The following is a 25,241-nucleotide window of genomic DNA, read 5'->3' as shown; positions in this document are numbered from 1 at the left end:
GCCCCTAATAATGACCATCACTACCCGCCCCTAATAATGACCATCACTACACGCCCTAATAATGACCATCACTACACGCCCCTAATAATGACCATCACTACCCGCCCTAATAATGACCATCACTACACGCCCTAATAATGACCATCACTACACGCCCTAATAATGACCATCACTACCCGTACTAATAATGACCATCACTATCCACCTCTAATAATGACCATCACTACCCGTACTAATAATGACATTCACTACACGCCCTAATAATGACCATCACTATCCACCTCTAATAATGACCGGCTCTCTCAAGCAGTGCCATTACGGCATTGGCTGCGGGACCTTGAAGTACGGCAGGACAGGTTTTGAAACGGTCTTAAAATGTGTGCAGTAGGCAAAACTTACAGTATTACATCTACGTTAGCTAAAGCTTCTTTTCTCCCACTGGGTTAATTTGTGGGTGGGTGGAATAAAAAAAATTAAGTCCCACAATTTTGGAAACATTAAATAATTGGAATTCCAAAAGAAGACTAACTGGACTTTTTAAAGTAACGTTACGGTTATACGCAGGGCGCACGATAGCACAGGACTGAGCTGTGGAAAAGAATCCGACATTGCCCTCCACCCCTCTCGACATCACCCTCCCCCATACAGTGAACTTCTTGGGACGCCTCCTGCACTCCCGTTATTCTGGGCGTAAAGTTTCATTGTGTAGGGGTAAACCCGGAGTCAATTTGGAAAACTGGACAGCACATGTATATGAGGTTTTGGCGATGGGCTCTTTTTTACCGTCTCCCGTTGTTTGGATACACCTTCTTGTTTTAGCTGTGTCGGTGAGCTGCTTGAGTCGAAGCGACCTCTTCGATTACGGAGTTCAATTCGGTGATCAGGTTCTTGAGAGTGGGACGGACATATCTCAGGAAATTACATTAGACCAGTCTTTGTATTTCTTCGATGGCAGATTTGACACTGTTTACGTAAGTATTATTTTTCGTTTTTATTTACAGAATGCAGTCGACAATCGTTTAAAAGTATTGTATACCAAAAAGAAATAAATAATTCATCCACTTCTTGGTTAATAAAAATCAGTGAATAAATGGAGCATTAAAAATGTTTTTCAGAGCCGTATGTCCATCCACTTCTTGGTTAATAAAAATCAGTGAATAAATGGAGCATTAAAAATGTTTTTCAGAGCCGTATGTTCATTCACGCGGTCTAAAATCCTTTATAAATAACCCGAATAGTGGAACGGATGAGCCCTCTGAGCGTAGGCATGATTATCTCACGAACTGGGCTAGTCATGGCATCAGTTATTCCATGTGTTCTATTAACCTTGGTGAGACATACCCTGTCAAACCCTAATATAAGACATCAGCCTGCAGAGGAATGCACAGGAATCCACTGCACTCAATTACTTTCACATGTGCATTGATCAAAGGGAGAATGTGTGCTTTGTGGTAACACACTGAGTTGAGAGGTAATGCTGGTTTGTGAAAGTTCCAGATGTTTGTGGATCAGGGAGCACACACTACGTGCACCGTGAGGCCTCTAATCTCTTGAGTCTGCAGAATGGAGCTGCGTGCCAATGAAATTTGCGCAATTGTAAAATAATGTTATGTGTTGAATGAAGACTGTTGCCTTATATTGGAATGCTGGTCAATTCATTATCTGATACATGGAATTCTTAAAGCCATAGGCCTTCTTTCTTTCTCTGTCTCTCTGTCTCTCTCTCTGTCTCTTTGTCTCTCCCACTTCCTCTCTATCTCGGCATTAAAAAAGTCCCAGGAAAAGGAAAACAGTCATGAAGAAAAGACCTAAATATTTATTCTCAATGTCAGTTGCCTTCATAGACCATAGATGGAGTGGTTAGTCACTAGAGTCATTTCAGCGCAGCTGAGGCTGTCCATCCTAGACTCTGAGCTTCATGGGAGAAGAATCTCAACCCTGGTTTCCCACGTTCACTGCAAGTGTTGGACATTTGGAACACCGTCACACTACGACCAATCTGCAAATGCACTTTTCTGCTGATCTGTTGCTTTAATACTACCACTAAACATCATCAGAACAGCACCTCTGTCAGTGTTTGACCTTTCACACTCCTCTTGTGTTTACTGATTGTAGTGCAAATACACAAACACCCCCAACCCTCATGGCCTTGTGCCATATCTTCATTAACGTTCTCAATGCCATGTGACCCCCCCACTTGTTTAAGCGAGACAGGATTTTGCCATCTCAGCCCGTGACGAGGTCCCATCCGCGTCCATTGTTTGGCACTGGGTGGAGAGCTTGATCTTGCAAATCAGATAAACTCAAATCGGGTTTAAGAAGCACTCTGCTTCTTGATCAGGCTCACAAATGGTCATGGTTCAGGGTTAATTATGTCTAATTGAGTTTCCAAATTCTTTGAATAAACAGATCCCAAACTGACTCAAAGGAATAAAGTCTGTCCCATGCTGTGGGTGCTGTTTTCCACAGCCTTGTGTAAATTCACCATCATGTGTACGTGGTGTGTGTTATTTGGGCTACATGTCGAAGTTAGTCCTCTGATTCAGCGGGAAGTCGACGCTGTGTGTTCATTGTCTGGCGCCCACCCCGTCACACAGCTTTGATGGATCCCAGTGTGGTCTGTTCAGTCTTATAAATCACATTGCCAAACATAATGTGGGATCAGTTGGGGTGGTAATCTGGGATCATATTTTGTCTTTGATACCCCATAACGAATATGTTTATGTGGGCATGGAGGAGCTTGCTACACTGGTTGGGGGAAGCTACATAGATATGGAACAAAGGGGGCTTTTAGATGAGCTCTGCTTCATCTCAAGTGCCTTTGTTTTGTGCAGATTGACAACCCTGTGTCATTTTGCACTATTCTTTGGCACTGAATGAACCGTTGAACTCTTGCCTGAAGTTTCTTGTATTCTTGTATTTCTTGTATTCATCAAAGGCAATCCATAGTGGTTCTGGTTTCTGCTCTTCTCTCTCTAAAATTATGGTTAGTTCTCTATCAGTACTTCTTCCGGTTCCTTGAGGGCCATTCATTTTCCACTGGTGAGCCAAACCTGCTTGAATTTTGTGCCAATCAATCAAATTGAAAACACATGTTACAATTGCTTGTCTAAGAGGTTTACTTCCATGGTACCTTGTGGGCTGCATGAAGAGTGCAGACTCCTTGTTGTACTGGATGGTGTAAGTAGAAGATTGTGTGCTTTTGCTGAATTGCGAATTAGTTGAGGTTTGTAGTTTGTGTCGCGTTGAGGTAGATAGTAATAAGACCCTCCCCCGAATCCATGCAGGTTCACTGGCCTACCTCAGCCCCCAGAGAGCTGACCAATAGGAGCAGGGGATTGATTAGGGGGTCATGGGTGAATTCTTTGCATGTGCCCCATTGTGAGGGTCAGGGTCAGTAACAATCTATGTTCTTGCCTTCTGGTATTTGGAGCTGTTATGTAACAATGGCTAATGCCATGAAAAAAGGCTTGTGCTGCAAGCTGTGTGTATATTCAAGCTTGTAAGGTTTTTACTCACATACAGCTCTTTGGATAAAATGCCACAGAAACACCAGGTGTTATCTTGGGTATGTTTGCCAGTCTGGAATGGGTATCTGTCTTCCTCCGTAAGACAGGATCTTGCAGTTGCCTGTTATATGGAATTGGTGTTTTTAAGGACATGCTTCAGATTCCTCACATATCTTCACAGCTTGCACATTTAACGTCCAGCGAGGACGAGCGTAGCTGAGGTGTGTTGCGTTAGTTCCGCTTCCCAAACCGACCCGAGAATTTCTTTCTCCCCTCCCTCCCATCTCCGGAGCTCTCTATGCCTTTCATTCGTGCCATTTGCTTCGCTAACACTGCACAAAGCACGGCTCCCCGTCACACTAGCACTGAAAAATTTGGAATGTGTGGGTTGCTGTATGTGCTGCTTCGCAGCTGCTTCTGTCCTTCACACACTTGAGCTTGTAGGAAAGACTCCTGCACAAACAGACTTCTGTCACTCCAGCAGAGCACATTAGGGCTATAATCAGCATCACTTCATAGCCTTCTACTTTAATGTGTTCAGAGCCTTCTAGTTCACTGTGTTCACAGCCATCTACAGTGTTCACAACCTTCTAGTTCACTGTGTTCACAGCCGTCTACAGTGTTCACAACCTTCTAGTTCACTGTGTTCACAGCCGTCTACAGTGTTCACAACCTTCTAGTTCACTGTGTTCACAGCCGTCTACAGTGTTCACAACCTTCTAGTTCACTGTGTTCACAGCCGTCTACAGTGTTCACAGCCTTCTAGTTCACTGTGTTCACAGCCGTCTACAGTGTTCACAGCCTTCTAGTTCACTGTGTTCACAGCCATCTACAGTGTTCACAGCCTTCTAGTTCACTGTGTTCACAGCTGTCTACTTCACTGTGTCCAGAGTTTTTACTTTAATGTATTCAGAGCGTTATACTGAATAAATTTTTCTTTCTTTCTTGGAAACAGCTGGAGCGCAGACAGTCTGCTGGATTTCTTTCATGCACATTAGCTTGATGTTAATAATGATACGTAATGATGCTTGCGAAATGCAAGGGACTTGTTTATTTGGTTGACTAATACCAGGAGCCAAGAGACTGGTCATGTGGGCTTGTTCTTAAATGGTAGGCTGGTGTGAAACTTTCCTCATTGTTCCTCATTGACATTGGCAGTGTGTGAGGTGCTGATTTGACAATGTTATATTATCAGCTATAAATGATATTAGATTTTCTTCCGCATTCTCTAAAAGTTCCCCCTTCCTATCATGTTAGTGTGAAAATGTCAGTGATGGTCACTGTAGTCCTCAGGACATTCTAAAGAAACAGAAACTCCTTTGTTCTCTGAGATTATGCCTACTCCCTTAACTGTAGTAATTTTCTAAAATCATGCCATGAATCAGCATGGGATTTTCCCAGCTGCAGTTGCCTTGGCAACTAACACATATGCAGACAAACATGAAATGTTAAAAAGGTCCATGAACCTGGTTTCCAAAATGCCACATTTACAGTTAAAAAAGCATGGAAATAGATGCTGGATCTGGCAGACCTTTGTAGTGTTCAGCACAGATGTATATGTGATGACACTGTGCTTAAAGGCTGAGGTTTCTAACCTCAAGCACCTTTAGGAGATGCAGCTCTTAAATCAGAATGTCATTTTGTGGCACCGCCAGTCGCTCCTCATATTCAGGCTGACTGCTGCTAATGGAAGAAAAACTCAAGCCTTCTAACGTTTGCTCTGCAGGTCAACACAAATGGCTTTGTGTCTACGGCTAAACCTCTGGCAGAGTCAGAGTATTTGGGGAACATGCCTGCCAGCTTCAGCATCATAGCAGCTTTCCTTGGGGACCTGGACACTAGTGACGGGATCGGGAAGGTCTACGTCAGACAGGACACCAGTCCTGACATATTGCAGAAGATCGCTGAGCAGATCAGCCAGGCTTTTCCAAACGAGGACGAGGTGGAGCCCACCCATGCTGTCATCGTGACATGGGAGAAAGTAGCTCCACAAGGAGCTCCAGAAAGAGGAGATGGAAGCATCAAACAGGCAAGTCCTTAGACACGCAATCAGTTCAATCACTTTAAAGAGCTGTTTTATGTCTGTCTTTCTCAGTTTTTACCTAAAAGAACATACCAGCCTTCCAACAACAGACACATTGTCTGCAAATCTATTTTGCACTTGAAAATATGTCTGTTGCTTATGTCAGTTAGCTTCCTGTTGAAGAGAAACTAATAAAATCCTTATGACCTCTTGCAGAGAAACACCTTCCAGCTGGTCTTAACGTCCATGGAGATGTCCACCTATGCCATCCTGCTCTACCCAAAAGATGATATTCAATTCTTCTCCACACACATAGAAGGTGCGAATGAGCCTGTTGAGGCAGGCTTTAGCAAAGGTGCAATTAAGAGCTGGTTCTCTTGGAATAGTGTACAGGGGCCCTACTATCGCATCACCACTGATGATGAGGACTCAATCAAAGACCTCACAGAGTAAGTGTTTATATGCTTCATTCATGCATCTTGTGGGTTTTTAATTGGCTGGTAATTCTGAAGCTTCTGATGTAACAGGACTGAAAATAAGCATATGTGATGTTTTCTTTCTTGTCCCTTTAGACTTACTAATTCAGGCAGGCCTGGTTTATGGGTATACGAGATCGGCTCTTCTGCTCCTGACAGCTCCATCACACCTGGCCAGGTTGTGACCCCAGAAGAGGGTGTGCCAGAACCTAGTGTCTCTGAGGTCCCAGAATCCATAATCTCTGAAAGTCTCCTGACCCAAGATTATCCACCAGACGAACAAGAAACCCCCTTTCCAGAAATACCCTCTACAGACAATCCCTCTTTAAACTGGCAACCGGGGCCTCTGCATCCCCCTCATTTTCAGCCAGAAAAGTCAGAGATTCAACCCAAAGCCTCCAACCCCCAGGCAAGCAACCCGCAGCCCCCTCATCAGACCCGGTCCCAACCAATCTACTCCCAAGTGGTGATTGTGGACGAGCAGGAAGAAGATTTAAATGTTAATGGTGAGAGACAGAAAGCATAAGATGACTATATTGATGTATACTGTGAGCTTCTACATAACTCTGGTAGTGCCGTTACTCTGTTGCCTTTCACTTTTTTAGTTTTTGACCCGAAAGGTTTTTTGCCTCTTGATTTTTGCAGTTTTTTCCTACTTTGAGACGTGCTCCAACAACAGGCAAAAGTGCTCACATTTTGCGGACTGCAGAGATTATGCCAGTGGCTACTGCTGCCATTGTAAACCTGGGTTTTATGGCAATGGGAAGGACTGTGTTGCTGACGGTAGGCTCATCTCAACACTGACAACTTTCATAGACTTGGTCCATTCTTTCATATTAAAATGTCCTTTGGTGGTACGGGGACATGGGGTGCAGCATCGACCCCAAGCGAGATGACCTTATGTCCCAATTTACAGGCAAGCCCCAGAGGATGAACGGGAAAGTCAGTGGTCGGCTCTATGTCGGCAACATGACGTCTCCAGTGGAGTTTGCCAACAATGACTTGCACTCGTATGTGGTAGCCAATGATGGGCGAGCCTATGTCGCCATCAGCAGCATCCCAGACAGCATCGGGCCCTCCCTGCAGCCCCTGGCCTCGCTTGGAGGGGTGATCGGCTGGGCCTTTGCCCTGGAGCAGCCGGGATATGAGAATGGCTTCAGTATCATTGGTAAGAGGAGACTGTACACTATACATCAGTCTGTGTAGTTCCATAATCAGTCTGTGCAGTTGTATACATCAGTCTGTGCAATTCCGTACACATCTAAAAAAAACAAAATCTAAAAACCATCCTGTCATTAAAATTTATATCGTAACAGACATCTGGCAAAATGGCCAAAGACCAGATCCATTTATGCCTTACATTAGAGATTCTTCTGTTCAAAACAGCAGTGAGACTTATTGTCTTCTTGGAATTCATGTTTGTAGAATTACTTTTATGCAGTAAATAATTGACAATTTTTTCAGTTTTTTTTTTTTTTTTACAAGTGGAAATGGTGGACTGAAAAGATCAAGTAATTGTTTTGAATTCTGCTCATTTTTCAGCACTGTACAGCACACATGAACGATGTCTGTGAATTCATTGTAGTCTCTCTAATGTTGTTCTAGCACATTACTTCCGGCTGACTCATTATTCCACAGAACCAGGGCTTCTTTGAAGCAGACGCAACATGCTCAACGTCACGCTTTAGATCCTAACATCCCACGTCGCCGCGCCTCTCTCTGCAGGAGGGGTGTTCACCCGGCAGGCCGAAGTGACGTTTCAGCCGGGCGGGGAGAAGCTGACCATCAGCCAGGAGTTCAAAGGAATCGACGAGCATGATCACCTGGTGGTCACGACTCAGTTGGAGGGGCAGATCCCCCAGGTGCCCCCCAGTGCCACTGTCGAGATCGACCGCTACTCCGAGATCTACCAGTACTCCAGTAACCGTGAGTGTGCTTGTCTGGGGACCTGCCGGGACCGTCTTGCTGCAGCCGTGCAATTCAAAACATATGGCCTGCTATGAGCGTTTCCTCGTGGCTGAGCTATAAGTAAAACATCTGCTTCCTACTTAGCCACACTCTCTCTCGTGCACTCTTCTCTCCTCAGTGATCACGTCCTCCTCTACCCGGGAATACACAGTGAGTCTCCCTGATGGTTTCGTGCACACCCGCTCCTACCTGTGGAGGCAGAGTATCAGCTTCCAGGGCTGTCCCCACAACGACGCGGCGCTCTCGGTCCCGTCCAGCCAACAGCTCAGCGTGGACCAGGTCTTCGTCATGTATGATGCCACCGACCAGCTCATCCGCTACGCCATGAGCAACAAGATTGGCTCCATCAGTAAGTGAGAGCCTGGCCTCATTCTAGAAGCCTGTTCCCCAGGCATTGTTCTGCACCCCTGCAGTGACTTGGTGTGGTCACCCCTAATGCTGTGGGAGTGCATTTGGTGTGGGAGTGCATTTCCCTACGGGTTTATTGGTATCTATGTCTAATTAGCCAATAAAGTATTTAGATGGCAGAGGTTTTTTTGGCTGTACTGTATATTAAGGATGGGAAAACATTGTTAGGCCTAGGTCTGTGCTCAGAAATAAAGGATTCCTTCAATGTCAATGTGTCTGATTTCCTGCCGTCACACTCAGGAAAACCTTCATTACTCACAGAGGTTGCAAAAACTAACAAAGCATCCTGCTTCAATTTACTTAAAATGTCTTTGTCCATGCCTGCATGTCTGTGTTCATCTCTATTAGTGTATGTGCTTGTTGGGGAGGGGGGGTTGGAGGGTCAGTGTGTGACGTGTGTGTTAGTATCTGTGTGCTTGGGTCAGACCTGCGGTGGAGGGTGGGCGATAAGGAGACTGTGGAGTCAGCCAAGCAAGTGGGGGCCAGTTCATGTAAGCAGACCTACTCAGCTGGGGTTTAGGGCCAAAGAGGTCTGTGGTGGGCTCCCTGTGGGGAGGCTTGGTTGGGCCAAGGCTTCAAACGGGCACCGCAATAAGCAGCTGGCTCGCGGCCGCCCTGCCGTCTGATTCCGGCACCGGGGAGGCTGCTCGCATCATAGTGCTTATTCAGCGGGGCTGGCTTTTTTCTGGTCGGGGTGTGATCAGGGTTTTGGACTTAAAAATACCAAAACATTTCATCCACTGATTACAGAAAAACGTGATTTGTTCAATAAAGTCAATTTTCCTTTGAGTCAATATTGAACTGGCCTAAAGGCAAACAAGATCATACAATACAATGTTATTCAATATTGTCATCAAGATATTACCTGGAGGCCAGAAAATAGAATGGAAACTGTAGTAATGACCCACCAAACCGCTGAATTCTATTTTTAGGAAATCCTGTTATCCTCTTCATTTTCTTTGCAGACTGGTTTGAAATGATTACGGATGTTATTTCAGGTGGAACTCCTCAGCAGAACCCTTGTTTCACTGGGAGACATGGATGCGACACCAATGCAGCTTGCCGACCAGGCCAGGGAACCCAGTTCACATGCGAGTGTGCCACAGGATTCACGGGGGATGGGCGCGCGTGCTACGGTAAGCTCCACCCACCCATCGGTCGCACACGCCTCACGTGTATGCCAATGCAGTTCTAGTAACAGCATTTTTGGATTTCTTATTAAAAATGTTTCTAATACGCAATACCATATTCGAGATGACAGTCACGGGTTGTGCTCTTCTCTGTAGATGATGTGAACAATTGTGTAAGGCTTTAAGATTTTGTGTGCTTACAATGTTTATTGTTTGTGATAAGCTGGTAAGTATGAAATCCTTTTTGAAAACCTAGACACCATGTATTTGGAACCTGTATGTTTTCTAGGGATGTTTGTTTCTGATTTGACATTTCGGGCTGAATTTGGGGCTTACAAAAAAGTGATAATGTACAAAGTGAAGTTCTACTGTAGGGACATTACTGACTGTGTATGCTGTATATGGGGAAACGCACTACTGTAGGGAAAGGAGGTTTTAAAAATATAACATCTCTCTCCCAAAAGATTTGAGGATTGTAGTCTTCCAAAACATGAGTGTGAGGGTTCATTCATGTTTCAAATGCAGTAGAAATTAAAAGAAAACTTTAAGCACAATAAAATTTCAACAGGGAGAATGTAGCACATTCGTGCTAAAGGGTAAGCTAATTTTTCATTTAAAATAACTTATGTATTTTATGTCATTTATCTCTTAGATGTTGATGAATGTAGGGAAACCCCTGGAATCTGTGGGGCCCATGCTATCTGTAACAATCAGCCTGGCACTTTCCGATGTGAATGTATAGAGGGCTACCAGTTTACCAGCGATGGGCATACCTGTATCCGTAAGTGCAGTGCTATGAATTATATTATTTGTACATATTTTACAAATACAAAGTGTATCACTTCCAACAGTCATTTGAAAATAAATCATCTGAACGAAAAGTTTCTTTTGGTCAATACTTGACAGCATGTCCCCTTTTCTTGTAGAAGTGGATCATCCCATCGATCACTGCCAGAGGGGGACTCACGACTGTGACGTTCCGGAGCGTGCACGTTGCACCTACACAGTCAGATCCTCCTACATCTGCACCTGTCTCCCAGGCTTCTCGGGAGACGGCCGGGCCTGTCAGGGTACTGTGTCCTACCCACACCTGGGTTTCTCATAAAGGAAATGTTGAGATTGAGAAGTTCAGCTGTTTTACAGATAGGAAGTATACTTTTAGATATTGCATTGTTTTTGTACTGGAAGCTTCTCTGTTGACAAGATCCTTAAGCATGCTGGGCCTCTACACGTTCAGTCGGTGTGCGAAACGTAGACGTGCAGGGTAAAAACACCAGGATGGCCTGAGACCAAATACTGACAGATTGTGAGATGTGCGCCCTGCAATATCAGTATGGTTTCAAGCTTTAATTAACTGGAAGTGAATCCGTCCCCTGCAACGAGTGTGAAGCGGACAACCAAAAACTGCTTCAGAAACCCTTTTGGTGCAGACCAGCATTCGAGACTCATAGTGCTGTTAACGGCGCTTTTTCGGTCAGCCGTGGCGAACCTCCTGCTGGCCTCTCGCTGAACTCTGGCCAGATAAGGCCAGTAATACAGTGTCCTGAAGCACTGAAGGCTTTGCGTGGGTGTGCGCTCCTCCACTCTGCAGCAGGGGTCCCGTGGGACAGGAAGTGCTCTGAGCATGACAGAGAACAATCAGAGCCGAGGCTCCACAGCTGCTCGTTTTGGTTTTTTAGCGTTTTCCCCCTCATTGCTAATGGCTTCTTCTGGACTGGGCCCAACATGAGTTTATACTCTGTGCTGAAATTATGTTGTTGTGAAGAAGATTTGCAGACACAAGCCTGTGTAAATGGAAAAGAGCATGTCCAGTGGTGTGATTGTTTTACTGATTTAATTTTTATTCTTACCCAAACATAGATTAAGATATTGAACATGAAATTATTTTTATTATTTATATGTTTTTTCTGAGAAATACAAGGCAAAATATGAAATCTACATGAAGTTATTTAAATAAATAATGCAAAACAAATTTTAGTTGCAGTTACACTTGTTAGTAGTATCTGTACAAATCCATATGTTGCCTTAGACTGAATTTGGTTCTTTATTTCCCCATAAATGCTAAGCAATAATGCATATGACCAGCTATTTAAGAAACATGGAAACTCTCTTAGCCATGTTGTGGACTCAAGGGAGATAAAGTTCAAGATTTAAACACACGAACAATATGCGATGCAGTTGATGGAGACAACTTGTAGGTTTTTTTGTAGTTTTTCTCTTAACCCTCTCTTTCTTCATCTGTCCTTTACAGACATCGATGAGTGCCAAACCGCTCATTGCCATAGAGATGCCATCTGTTACAACACACAGGGCTCCTTTACCTGCCAGTGTCGTCCTGGCTTCCATGGCGATGGCTTTAGATGCACATCTGAATCTGGTTGGTACTGAATCTCTACGGTGTTTCATGCGCTGTATGTATGTGACAGTAAGAGAGAGAAAAGAGAACAGTGAAGTCCTTGAAGTTTGTCTTCAATCATATTACTCAATTCTCAAAACCCAGCGATCAATATTCTAGAAAAACATAGTTATAGTTAAACAAAAATACCCCCCCCCCCCCCCCCCCCCCCCCACACACACACACACACACACCGTGCAATCATTCTACATGTGTTACATGGCTTTGACAGGGAGCACAGCTGGACCTGGGCCTAGCTCCAACGACTGATTAAGCTGAGCGTCCACTGGCCTGTCAACTGGTCTAATCACTCACCTGTCCACTGACATGTCCACTGGCCTGTCTCTCACACAGCCCAACACTTATTCCAGCTGCTTCCCTCCAACACCCAACACAGAATGCAACAAACAGGAAATGTCTTTCCCACTGTCAATGGATGTAACTAGGGTTAAAAATAGGGTTTTGCTCTTGCTACAAAGAAATCCTTGTGCGCCGCGTCCTGTTTCATAGATAGGTTTTATAGCATGTGAATATCACCAGCAACTTGAATCTTGGCTCTAGGGAAATAATGATCTTGTGTCTCCTCTTGGAATTGGGGAGAGAAGAAGTGTTCTGTGTTGAGGTTACTCGTATTGTAATTATGGTGCTACGCTGCTCTTTTATTTGTCATTACAGTGCAGCTTCCTTTGCGTCTTCGTCCCTCTAGATTCCGTCATGTCTGAAACAGGGGCACCCCAGACCACCTGGGGCTGCTCGCCTGTCACGGTACTACAGCAGGCATGACGCAAAAGCTGCTCCTTCTCCCCAGTGTTTCAGTGGGTTCCTTGTTCCGTACGTTTTTTTTTTCTCTCCAGCGTCTTTATTGCGTGTGTGTGCGTGTGTGTGCGTGTTTGTGCATGCGTGCACACTTCAGAGCGTGAGAAAACCAGATGCGAGCGTCACAGAGAGGAAGCCCTGGCTGCTACCTCAGGGGGGCATTTTTTCCACCCGCGTCCCTCAGTGGGCCAGTACGTGCCCACGTGCGACAGCTACGGAGCCTATGAGCCCACGCAGTGCCACGCTGGCACAGGACAATGCTGGTGCGTGGACCGCGACGGCCAGGAGATCCCCGGAAGCAGGACCGGACCCGGCAGCAGACCCATGTGTAAGCACAGGTTCACACCTGCTGGACACAAGGACCTGGTTTGGTTCTCTAGTGTAATGATATCCCACAGTAATGGTAATGTGCTTTAAAGACTGGTGAATCTGGTCCAGGCAACAGAGCACTTAGTCATTTGCATGCAGAGTGTAGCATACCAAGCTGCGGTTTCCAAAGAAGAGCCGTAGCAAAGGATACGATGGCAGAGGGTTTGCGCATTTAAGACAGTCATAATACATTTCAGATCTTTGCTGCCTGTCTGTAGGTTTTGAACATGGCGTGGATCCTCCCATTGTTGGCCCCACCCCCAGTCCTGAAGTCAGTCCACTGGCTCCAGGCACTAATCTCCTATTTGCCCAGAGTGGCAAAATCGAACACATCCCATTGGATGGCAACAACATGAGGAAAGAGGAGACAAAAACTTTGCTACATCTGCCAGTGAGTCAGAATTCCAGACCCAAATGCCTTACAACTTTCCAGTCTATTAAATGCCATGTTGAGGTGGTTTTTCTGGCAGTTGCACTAATATACACTTCTTTAAGCGCACTTTTAGCTGTACTCTATACAGTCAATTATAATCCACCACTCCTGACACCACTGTTGTAACTCTGAATTCAACTGACTGTAACCAGAGTTCTGGACTGTGTGTGGCCTCTTTCAATAGTGACTTGGTTTTGACCAACAGACAGATTTTAGCTGGATGTTTATAAACAAATATTTTTTATTCAAATTAATACAATTACTACAATTTATTGTATTGTTAAACTAGTGCATATGCATTCATACACAAATAAAGGGCAGTGGTAGTTCAGTTAAGGTACTTAATTTGTAATTGGAAGGTTGTCGGTTCAAACCCCACCACTGTTGTACCCCTGAGCAAGGCACTTAACCCTCAGTTGCTCAAGTTCTACTCAGTTATAATTGTCAGTTGCTTTGGATAAAAGTGTCAGCTAAATGCTATAAATAAAATATTCAAGCATTCTCTGCACTGTTTTCTTAAAACATGTCATTCATTAATAAGAAACATGGCACAACTGTGCAGACATAAATTTGCAACAGTGAATTAAAGACTAAATACAGACATAGCACATAGAATTTTTTTAAAAATGTAATAAAGTAGGAGATCAGTATGAGAGAAGTGAACCCATGCTTTAAACCTTGCAAACCTTATTGCAGTCTGAGTACTGCACTTCCTGTACAGAACCCTTTTATATTATTAACCATTTTGCTTGGCACTGGGAAAGAAGAGCAGTAGTGAGAGGAAATCCAAGGTCCGCCTTCAGACTGTCTCGCAAAAGTCCTGCTGACCCACAGACAAAGCTTTTCCTTCCTTCTTTACTGACTGTGGAACACCCACTCTGGAATGCCAAAGGGTCCTCTCAGATGGTCCCATGGCTTTCCCACCAGACATGTGCCATTAGCTTGGCCTTTACTGCAGTCACCTCACAATGGCCAGTGAGTCACAGCTGTGCATTATACTGGTCCAAACAATGTTCATTTTTAAAATGTGTGCCGTGTCAAATAAGACAAAGAAGGCAACTCAGGAGAGTTAAGACGGATGTTTTGTTGCTGAAGTCTTTGTTTTGGCTTTGAACAATTTGAGTAATTGTGGCTATACAGGGGTCACAGTGCTCATAGGCTTGAAATAATATTTAGCCCGTTTCCCATGGGTTGGTCTAGATGTGGTTGAATCTGCGATTTGCAGGATAGGGTGGTGATCGCCGTGGCCTTTGACTGTGAGGAGAAGATGGTGTACTGGTCTGACATCACGCAGCCTTCCATTAGCAGGGCCAGTATGCAGGGGGGCCAGCCCACAGCCATCATTACAACAGGTACCCACACACTTGCTCAGCAGTTACCTTCACAGCACTGATGTCACTGAGGGTGGAGATATGCAAATGAGGTTTTTTATCCCTTCGCATGAAGTGAGTGTCCTGACCAATCTCAGACAATCTAGATGAGTGTTCTGGGTTTGTGTGGATGACTCATGGCATTTGTATAATCCAACAAAAAGATCATTTTTGTCAAAATAACAGTGTGTTTTAACATAGTTATAATAGTTAGAATAGCTATAATAGTGTTACAGATTGTGTGTTTTAACATATTGCAAAGCACATCACAATTCCAATCCCATTATTCACCCGTATAGTGTCTGTTAGCTGTCTGTGAGCTGTCTGTGAGCTGACCGTGTGATTCTACTCTTGGAGTTTGGTGAAAAGCTGATGGGCTGAACCAAGTGTTTTAGTTTCGGGAAAAGGAGGAAGTGTTATAAAACATTTAAAGGCAAATCAGGCAAATTTGTTTGTTATTGAGAATTGTATGATTTTTTTTTCATGGTCTTCTATCATGTGAACAGATATCCAAAGTCCTGAAGGAATAGCAATCGACCACATGTCCCGAAACATGTACTGGACTGACTCCATTTTGAACCGTATTGAAGTGGCCACACTAGCAGGACGCCATCGACGTGTGCTTTTTGACAGCGACCTCACGAACCCACGAGCCATAGTTGCTGACCCTGCCAATGGGTATGCATTGGGATCAGATCACTTTTCTATATAATCATTCTCTCTGTGCCATAGAATCTCATATATTGGAAGTTTTATTTCAACTAAGGGCCATGTAGAAATATTGTGAAAGATTGCATATTTTAATATATGACCCTTAATTTAAAAATCTATTATGAATACTTTTGCAAAAAAGGCTAGCCACCAAAGCAGCGCACATTGGAGGATGCAGTCTTGTATTGTAAAACAAATATCAACTGTCCTATGCACTTGTATAGACGTCTGTATTGGACAGACTGGAACAGAGACAGCCCCAAGATTGAGATGTCCAACATGGATGGCACAGACAGGACCATTCTCGTGAGGGAGGACCTCCAACTTCCCAATGGATTGACCTTTGACCCCTATTCCAGGCAGCTGTGCTGGGCAGATGCAGGTTCCGGTCCCGTTCCACCTCTCAAGGCTCTAATGAGCAGTGTAGTCCATCCCAAATCTGCACTGTAGTTTTTGCATCTTAGCTTTTGGATACACTGCACTATCAAATAAAAGAATTACGATGTACAATATTGTTTTTGAATTTTGCTATAGGCGCACACAAGGTGGAATGTATTGACCAATACACTCACCTGAGGAGAAAAGTGCTTGATGAAATTCAGTATCCCTTTGCTATCATCTCCTATGGAAGAAACCTGTACTACACAGACTGGAGAAGGTATGAGGGCAAAGACCACATAAAACTATTCTTACATTTCTGTTATGCATGTCATTGTACTAACCTATTGAGTGTTGATTTGTGGAATTAATGCAGTAGGCTACAACTTTTGCTCAAGTCAGACTTGGCGAGAGAAGTGTGAATACAGAGTTTTGCAAAAGGGGTTTGTGGGATTCAAGTGACATTAGCCTTGTGTTGGGGCAAGATAAAGCCTACATGGATATTACCCAAGACTAGGCTTGCCAAATCACATTGAAGTCGTTATTTGTTGCAGTGTGTCAGCCAATATTTAATTTGGTAACCTGTACAGCTAAAGGGACAGATTTATCAGCTTCAAAAAACTGCAATGAAAATCACAGGAGGTATGCAGAGCTCATTACCAGAGGTCTTCAAGACATTCTTATCAAACAAGCAGCAAAAATTATTTCAGATCCTTCTCACACCAGCTTCTGCTGTCAGAAAGATGACTCGGAGCACCTTGTAAAACTCATTAATTCCTCTGTCAATTAATTGTTTAAATAAGAATGATATGAGATGTATTGGGTAGGGGGACGGTATTTATTGAACAATGTAGGAATGAACTTAAGATGTCTGTGTTTTTTATTTGTGTGTGTGTGTGTGTGTGTGTGTGTGCGTGTGTGCATATATCTGTATGACTATATGTTTATGGAAGTGGAACTGTCAGCGTCTAAGGCAAATTGCCCTATGGGGCAAATAAAGTTTATCTAATCTAGTCTAAATCACACCATCAAGACCAGATATCTGAAGATATTGGGGTCATAACTACCTCAAGAGTTTGGCAAACGTATAGTTTGTTTAGCTATCCTTGAGATTTTGTTCCATGACAAACCACATGTATATTGTCATGGGTGGTCTCTGTTATGAATGCTTAGGTTACTCCCACCAATTGAAAAATTGATTTATATGGTCATGGCTGTAAGGAGACTGCATCATCCAGTGTCCTTGTGTGCATTGACCATTGCTAGGGAAGCTGTAGTTGCCGTGGACCGTGTGGCAGTGAAAGAGGTGGACGAATTCCTGCCTCAGAAGAGATCACGCACATATGGCATCACCACCTCCTACCCACACTGCCCTCAAGGTTTGCCTTTTCCAGTTTGTAGTCAGTCATTTACTTACACACTTTCACTTTTTTCACAATGAACCACAATCAAGAAATCCAGTTTAAGCATTTCCTTCATTTTGTGTTGTGTTTAATATGTTGGTCATTAGTATAATGGACCATATTCTACATTACTGTTTGCAGTGATGCCCAGTCAGTGCATGCCTGAACTGTAAAGTGTCGCATTTCTTGCATGCAGGAGAGAACTACTGCACGAGGGGGAATGGTGGCTGCTCCCACCTGTGTCTGCCACGCCCCGGCGGCTTTACCTGCCGATGCCCGGACGTCGGGGACGGCTCGTGCGTGGAGAGCGACCGCAGCTTCTGAGCACACCTGACCCAGGCAGCCGCAGGTGTGCCATCAGAGGGGGAAAGGCTTGCCTGTGCTTGAAGATGTCCCCCACTCAGTTCACGTGGGGGCACAAACAAAACCACGTGATTAAATGAAAGATTAAACGTCAGATCAACCACTGAACGCCACCGATGTCACAAGTTCTGGGATCCTGCAGATGTGATACTAACGAGGGAGGGTAGAGGAGGTGAAATGAGCCGCTACCATGTACTGGTATGAGTCGTGTGTAAACTGAAAGAGTTGGTGGTCTCAGGGAGTTAAGCAGTCCAGGGAGAAGATGAAACCACTGTGGGTGTACTGTGTGTGTGGGGGGAGGGTTTGGTGGTGGTTTTTAAACTGATCCAGGAATAAGGGCTTGTGAGCTGGTGCAAGGGAATCTGTCAAAGCTAAAATGAAGGGGTTACTGAGTTCCCAGAGCTGTGTGGGTGAGAGTGGACCAAGTGGCAGTGGTCTGGTAGTTATTGGCAGGATATTATCATTACGTTAATTTTTCACATAACTAAATATGATATTTACAATTATTTTCAATTTAGTTCTTAAATTTCTCTTTTTGTATTGTAAATAAATAAATGGCTAAAATATAGACACTATTTTGAATATGTTTCAGGTAAAAATAAGTTTACAAAAATTTATGCCCAAGGTCTGGACCACCTGGACTGCCCCCTCCCTCCTCTAGCCCTACCCCCTGGCCTAGGGCAGTGTTGGCCTGGCTCCTCCCCCAACATCTATGCTTCAGATACGGTTACCATCCATGCACTGTGTACACAGCTGGAGACAGGGGGTGGTAAACACAAGAACATTTAGATTCTGTACAGCTGTCTAATAAAAACAACCTTTTTTAAAAGAGACCAGAGTACATGGTTTTTTTGTTTTGTTTTATTTTTACTTGTGAGCTCATATTAGCGGTTGTTTGGATTATCTGACCTTGGGCATCACTTGGACCTTTTGCGCCAGGGTGAGTAATGGCTTCTGGGAAGGGGAGTAAGGCGGTTATTAGCATGAGCAACTGGTGAAGGATGAGGCCCCACCCACCACCTTATCTGTGCCAAGGCACAGGATGCGTTTTACAGCTGCTTGCGCTGCCATTACATTCTGGAAGCACGACTCAAGGAAATGGTGGAGAGCCACTATGTTTGTGCTCACGCCACAAAATTTGGATGGGCTTAACACGTTACACCCCATAATAAGCCTTCTCTCGAGGATTCTGGAGAGAAAAGTGCATGTTATTTTTCCCCCACAACAGATTTCCTACAGGAGGCCAGCAGAAAATTTTAAATGCATTCACTTTTTTTTTTTTTTTCCTATTGTGTATTTTTATATGGTTTCTTCCACTACCCATGTACCCGGTGTTCCACTTTTAGCTTTGGGTTCAGTAAAGGCAAGGCTGGTGTTTCTGAGGAACAGCTCGACCAAACACACTACTGTGACCAACAGTTCAAGAAATGTGAGAAAGCTCATTTTCATTCACTGTTAGCAGGACTAGCATTTTTGGTCAATCTGCTTCTTTATTACATCACCTATACAGTGCCATTTAGTGTTGACCTATGACAAGTTTATGTAGAGATATCAGGACACCGAGCTATGTTCTTACTGCTCCAACACACCATATTTGAATAATCTGCTAATTAAGCCCCCCCTACATCAGTCGCTCAGCATGCGAAACATTGCTTTTTGTTCTGTGCTCTGGGTCTGCTGTGAAGTCCAGAAAACACTGCACAATGGCATTTAAAAGCAAAAATCAGATACGATCCAGTCACCCTGTAACAATAAACAGGGAAACCACCTCAATGGATAACATAATGCTAAATCCTTAACAGCACTGCCTGGTCAGTGCTAACAAGCATGAGATCTGACAAGGACAAAGATATGTTGGCTGAAAAAGCCTGTGCTGGTGTCAAGGATCACCCCACTGCACCTCAGCATTTCCAGGATCACCCCACTGTCTCTCAGCATTCCCAGGCTACAGGCAGCATGGCTGAAGGAAGCAGGCACCAGCGAACTGAGCTTGTACAGCATTCTGTAGGAGAGCATGAGGGCAAGGGGTGTCTGGCACCGACAGGGTTCACCCCCCGCTCCCCGTCAAGACCAGCGCACCAGAATTCTGTCTCCGTCTTCTATAGAGTAGAACTGCAGGGGCTTCAGGTCATTGTTGATCTCGATCTCCCTACCCTCCATCTAGAAATTGAGGGAAAGACATACAGGGGCTTGCTGAAGTAATGCCACCTCCTAAAGGTGTCAATGTTTTACACAACAGGTGTGGTACTTATTGGTGAATATTTTTATTCTAGTACATTTTCAATGGCAATATTAAAATAATCCCTCAAAAATGTTATGTCTATGGGGTGAAGTGGAACAATGACATTTTGACCTATTTTGTGCGAGCATGTCCATTGCCAGGGTCCGTTTTACCTTGGAGCTGGTGTATGTGAGGTGGATCTCGGCACCTGGGAGCTTCAGGAGCCTATAGAGTAGTCCCTTCACCTTCTGAACGATCATTGAGCCTGAAAGGCAGAGACGTCAGGCCTGAAGCCTGATCCCGCTACTGGAAATCGGGTGGATACTTCCAGAACATGTGGTAATGAAGTAAAGGTGACGGTCCTTACCGGGAAGCTTCTTCTGAATGGGCTTCCTATCTGCGTCCTCAGGACACTCAAACGTGACGGCTGAGGCAGAGGAGACAGGGAGTGCGATTCAGAACCATTTCTGAGACGTTGGGGAATATGTTTGTGGTTCCAAGATATTTCTGAGATAACACAGGCGCGTTTAAGAGCTGGGGCAGCGACTCACTCAGTAGCTGGTTTTTGAGGGCAAATGGTTTCTGCTCCTTCAGCTCGTCCTCCTCCGGTGCCCCGTACTCTGATGACCAACCAATCACAAAGGAACGAGCAGTCATCAGTCATGACCGCAATGCCACCAACTACACATACGTCTACTGAGCTGTTGTGCACATCTGTGCTGATCGCTACACGGCGCACAGAGCTGAGGCAGAGGTGGACGTGGGTGCTCACTCACTCTGGATGAGGGCAAGGTAGCGGGGGTGCTGCGCCGTGAATTCCGCACTGGGCTTATTCCGGTCCGGGTCTTTGTGGCCCCCGGCATGTAGCCACTGCCGGCCAAACTTCTTACAGTAATCCAGCTCAGCACCTCTGCGCTCCTGCTGCAAGACCTGGGGAAGGCCGTGCTCACTTTGAGCTGGGCTGCTGTTTTGTACAAGACATGTACACACTGTACACACTAACCTTTGTACACGCTAACCTTTGAGGGCTATATTATCATATAAATAACAACAACCAATATTGAATGCATTTAATGGCTGTGGAATTAACCACATATGTCAGGAGAAATATAATCAAAACACTTTCTACAAACAAATTTCTTAGCTTAGAGACTGTATTCATTGGTCCAACCCACCTGTCTGCAAAATTTCTTATGTACCACTATATTTGACAGTGACTTCACTCAATGCTATGTTAAAGATTAAGACAGACAGACAGACACAGACACACCTGACTCTTGTCAAGTTTCTCCAGCTGACTGATGCGTGCAATGAGGAGCTGGCGTGTCGTCTCATGGTCCTCCAACTCCATCAGCGGATTGTTCTTACAGGACAACTGGACCAGGGCTTGCAACTTATCCAGCTCATTAATCACGTCCCACTGAGGACAGCCGAGACAAAAAGAGGGAGAGAGCGAGTGAGGACATTTTCAGGTCCAGACTACCAAGGGGACCAAGAAAGAAAACTTTACTTAATCTGTAATAGACTTAGAAGTGTCTGAATCCTAAAAAACATACATACTTACTCATTTGAACCATAAAGAATGTATATGCTTACCAATAAATTAAAGGTTTCATACTGTATTCAAGAACATGCTTGTGTGCATTCTCAGTGAGCTCCCCGTTTTGCCAAGTTATTTGGCCCCCTCCGCTGGGTTCACAACTCTGTTTTGCAAACTTATTATGTTCTGTTTTACTGTTACAAAATATTCACATCCGGGACCAGTGAGTCAGTGTGGCTGGAACATTCCAGATTTGAAGACCGGCTCCCTGGTGTACGCTCTAATAAATGTATTTGGCTGAGTCCTTCAACAGGGCATGAATGGATTTCATTTGCTCAAGACAACTGTCTTAACATGCTATACTGCTCACGTGAATCACATTCTATTTAACCGAACCTTTTTTGCTTTTAACAGAACTAAAAGCCCTTACCTCCGTAATTTTATTGTCATGCAGCAAAAGGATCCTCAGTGCAGGGAACATTGCCGTCTTGGCGCCTTCACAGTTTTAAAGGCGTATTATTGAACATGAACTCATTTTGAAAGAATCTTTTCAGTAAAAATGCCAGAAAGAGCAGAGATTACTGATGAGCTGAGGCCACTTTAATCTATTTAAAACAAATTATGCATTTCAATAGTACATAATAAATATAAAAAATAGCATATAATAAATTATTCATTATTGTGCATTTAATCAGTGCATGCTATGAGTTTAATCCAGTGAAAAGGCTGAAGTGAAAGTGAACTCAAAGTGCTAAAATGGAATCGAAGATTTCGACATTTCTTTTTTCCACTCCCACGCCCCCTTAAACCTTTTAAGAAATGTTCTCCATGTTTATTTTTAAGGAAAACCTGTTCATAATTGTATCAGTATTTTTAATTATGTTCATACTTAAACATAAGAAAAACATGTTGGTATCACTGTGTGCATCAGCATGGATATCCCTAGTTACAGACATTTAAACACTGACCAGCTCTGGGCTGGAAATGTTAATTTGTTGCATCTCTAGAGATTTTGCGCTTACAAGTACTCTGTTACCTGGCAACGCATCACTGAAGTGAATGACAGACAGTCCTGTGCTAGAGAGGTTGAGTGTCTCCAACCTGTGCTTTCAAACAAAAATAAATGCATAAATAACCACATAATAAATGCCATTCAATTTGCTATGTAAACTATTTCCAATATATTGTTTTTACCTGGACAGATTTGATATTTGTTGTAAACTCTCCTGAACTAAATTATTGTTGGACAAGTCCAGAACTTTCAAACCTTGCAACACATCTACTGGCCTGGAAAGAGACACAAAAGATTAGTTTAATTATGGCATCTGAATCTATGTACCAGTGATGACGGTCTAACTTGCAGTAAAAGTGACTCGCAGATAATCTGCGATAGACCCCCCCCAAAAATTAATTAATAATAAAAATAAAAAAAAAATCCCTGCATTACATTACCTCTGCAATTCTGTGATCTCATTATCACTTAGAAAAAGCTCTTCAATCTTTGGCCACATGGAGGCGCACTGGAGCACCTGCCAAAGACAACCGTGATATACAAGTAAAACCTCTAGCCTTAAATATAACACACAAGGCAGATTATGCAAGGATGGGTTATGCCTTTTAGATGTGATGGATGCATTTTATAGGTGACTGAGTTGATGCAACAACAACAAATGTCTCATACAGTCAACAGTGTAACAGGGTCTATAATATGAGAGTGTATGTATGTGTGTGGCCCCCTACTTGAGGCCAGGTGACAGCACAACTGTTGAGGGACAAGACCCTCAGTTGGGAGAAGGCATAGGTGAGGCTGGAAGGGTTCGAGATGATCGACAGTCGATTATGACTGTGAAGGAAAAGAAATAAAGCAGTCAGAGAGCTATGCAGTGTTACAGCAACACCAGAGTCAGCAAGCTTGAACAAAACCTGTTGACAACAGCCCTTCCCATTGTTTTAAACTGCGTCCTGATAAAAGGTAATACCACTGAATTGCCTGAATTAAATTAAAATGATTGAGTAAATGGACTGAGAGACAGGCATGAATGAAGGAATAAACCAGATGAGTGCAGGGATGGATAGATGGATGCATGCTTACTTGAGGCGAAGTATCTGCAATTGTTCTAACTGCTCAGTTATGGCTGCCACAGTCTCCCAGGAGCTCAGAAGATTTTGAGAGAGATCCAGAGAAACAGCATCTTGGAGAACCTGTTAAAGACGCTTCCACATCCATACGAACAGTCACGTACAACTGAATGCAAAGCTTTTCTGGAAGAAGGTTTTTTTCCTAAAAAGGATACTGGGTGTATTTTCCCTGATTTCATTTTCGGGGCCTGGACCAGACACTTCACAATTTGTCAGAACAATCTCCTTTAGATTTTCCACTCTGAAATAAACACACACTGATGAGGAATTCTGAGACATTCTAACAGGGCATCAACAAATCAGCTTGCTGATGTATTTTGCAAACGGGGCACGTTTTACTCCTCCTGTACTTACCTCTGTTTTTCCACAATAGATTCAAAGCCAACCATTTTCACAGTCTTGGTGGCGATCGTCACCTCGTTTCCAGTGGCCTCGTCCAGACCCGCCTCATAATGCTGTTTCACTGCTGTCAGGTAGTCCACCCCAAAGCTGGTTTTTTTAGCTCGTACAAAGGAGCCTCCTGATGGGTGTCTTGTGAGACAGGGAACAATACAGATGCATCCATACTTAATATGCTAAACTACAACCAGTTTTAGTAATCAAAGTGGCCACTCCCAAGTACACACATTGTCTAACTGTCTAACCCAGTCTGGTCTCACCCTCTACTGTAAATATTAGTGTGGTCAGAGTTAGGGCCACACCTAGGATGAGTGTATTTGGTTACATTAGACTTGGGGTTACGTTTGGCGGCATCATCACTGTGAAGGTCGTCAATCAGGATCAATTACCTGCACGTGAAATAACGAACTCCTTCATGGCTTCCATCATGCTTGCCTCTTTCTGGGTTGTCCCACTCCACACCAAGCCACGAACCTAAACAAACGGAGCAAATAAACCTCCAAATGCACATGCCGCTAATATGATGTGCGCAAAGTTGGCCGTCGATCACACCTGTTGTTGGGGGAACCGGCCCGACATATCGCACGGTGGCGCGCTCTCCCTCGCAGGTGAGCCTCCGTCCCGTCGCGTCCTCGGGCACCTCCGAGGCTACCCCGCTCTGCTCTTCTTCTCTGATCTTCATCTGAGACCACCACACTGCAGTACGCTGGATGGAGATGGGTGGGATTTGTTTGAAAAAGGAAAGCAGTGCATAATCATATCTATGGCAATGGAAACTATAGCCACGTTTAAGAAATTGGAAAGCTGACTGACAACTAGCTGACAATGTTTACGCTTTTCTTCCCTGCCACCCAACCACTACCTCCAACTGCTTTAGAACAGCATGCCTGCCTAAATTGAACTAAGGTTCTAAGGGCCAAAATCGAATTGAATATGTTGAGGTAATTACAATGGTATAAATCATACCTTCGGCAAGTTCCTTTCTGAATTTTTACAAAACCGTTAGCTAGTTGCACAGACGTTTACCTTATACCAGGAAGCTGTAGCAAACAAACGGAAATGATGCATAGGATTTGGTCCGTAAAAAAACAACGCTAGCCCGGAACTGAGGTGTGATTATATATTTTTAGATTGCTTTCACCAAAGACGTTCACTTTAAGTGTTGTTACTTTCATTGAAATAATTACATA

The 25,241-nt window shown here is 44.0% G+C and overlaps 2 protein-coding genes across 3 annotated transcripts; one reads left to right on the top strand and one right to left on the bottom strand.

The window, feature by feature from the left end:
- The first annotated feature begins 664 nt into the window (after nt 1–664).
- Nucleotides 665–18,583, top strand: nid1a (nidogen 1a). The gene is made up of 20 exons (XM_027024653.3): nt 665–971; nt 5,236–5,538; nt 5,749–5,981; nt 6,105–6,514; nt 6,654–6,791; nt 6,925–7,176; nt 7,734–7,934; nt 8,095–8,325; nt 9,383–9,520; nt 10,167–10,295; nt 10,441–10,584; nt 11,766–11,891; nt 12,823–13,053; nt 13,313–13,485; nt 14,753–14,879; nt 15,404–15,575; nt 15,833–15,990; nt 16,143–16,266; nt 17,253–17,365; nt 17,586–18,583. The coding sequence occupies exons 1-20, from the start codon at nt 768–770 to the stop codon at nt 17,711–17,713; spliced, it is 3,735 nt and encodes a 1,244-aa protein (XP_026880454.2). The 5' UTR covers nt 665–767; the 3' UTR covers nt 17,714–18,583.
- A 542-nt stretch (nt 18,584–19,125) lies between these two features.
- Nucleotides 19,126–25,132, bottom strand: tbce (tubulin folding cofactor E). Of its 2 annotated transcripts, XM_027024655.3 has the most exons (17): nt 25,018–25,132; nt 24,604–24,757; nt 24,441–24,525; nt 24,007–24,183; nt 23,808–23,893; nt 23,606–23,705; nt 23,254–23,356; nt 22,966–23,042; nt 22,708–22,800; nt 22,550–22,614; nt 21,944–22,008; nt 21,244–21,393; nt 20,750–20,903; nt 20,525–20,593; nt 20,341–20,400; nt 20,147–20,238; nt 19,126–19,912 (listed from the first exon to the last, which is right to left on the bottom strand). In XM_027024655.3, exons 2-17 carry the CDS (start codon nt 24,731–24,733, stop codon nt 19,817–19,819), a joined length of 1,602 nt encoding a protein of 533 aa, XP_026880456.2. In that variant the 5' UTR covers nt 24,734–24,757; nt 25,018–25,132; the 3' UTR covers nt 19,126–19,816. The 2 variants fall into 2 exon arrangements, with proteins under 2 accessions (XP_026880456.2, XP_026880455.2); XM_027024654.3 differs by having other exon boundaries at nt 24,441–24,757.
- Between the last annotated feature and the right edge of the window lie 109 nt (nt 25,133–25,241).

This window comes from Electrophorus electricus, chromosome 3, assembly GCF_041902795.1.
Source record: "Electrophorus electricus isolate QZ-2024a chromosome 3, ASM4190279v1, whole genome shotgun sequence".
Lineage (NCBI taxonomy): Eukaryota > Metazoa > Chordata > Actinopteri > Gymnotiformes > Gymnotidae > Electrophorus > Electrophorus electricus.
The sequence above is the reverse complement of the archived record's forward strand: the minus strand, read 5'-3'. Positions and strand labels throughout refer to the sequence as shown.

Excerpts from the sequence above, each read along its gene's own strand:
- nid1a (XM_027024653.3), top strand. The coding sequence starts at position 768 with ATGGGCTCTTTTTTACCGTCTCCCGTTGTTTGGATACACCTTCTTGTT. Across the intron at positions 6,515-6,653 it reads AGAAGATTTAAATGTTAATG|TTTTTTCCTACTTTGAGACG; the intron begins GTGAGAGACAGA and ends TGATTTTTGCAG. Across the intron at positions 15,576-15,832 it reads GTTGCTGACCCTGCCAATGG|ACGTCTGTATTGGACAGACT; the intron begins GTATGCATTGGG and ends GCACTTGTATAG.
- tbce (XM_027024654.3), bottom strand. The coding sequence starts at position 24,733 with ATGAAGATCAGAGAAGAAGAGCAGAGCGGGGTAGCCTCGGAGGTGCCC. Across the intron at positions 24,184-24,440 it reads GTTCGTTATTTCACGTGCAG|ACACCCATCAGGAGGCTCCT; the intron begins GTAATTGATCCT and ends CTGTCTCACAAG. Across the intron at positions 23,894-24,006 it reads TCTATTGTGGAAAAACAGAG|AGTGGAAAATCTAAAGGAGA; the intron begins GTAAGTACAGGA and ends TGTTTATTTCAG.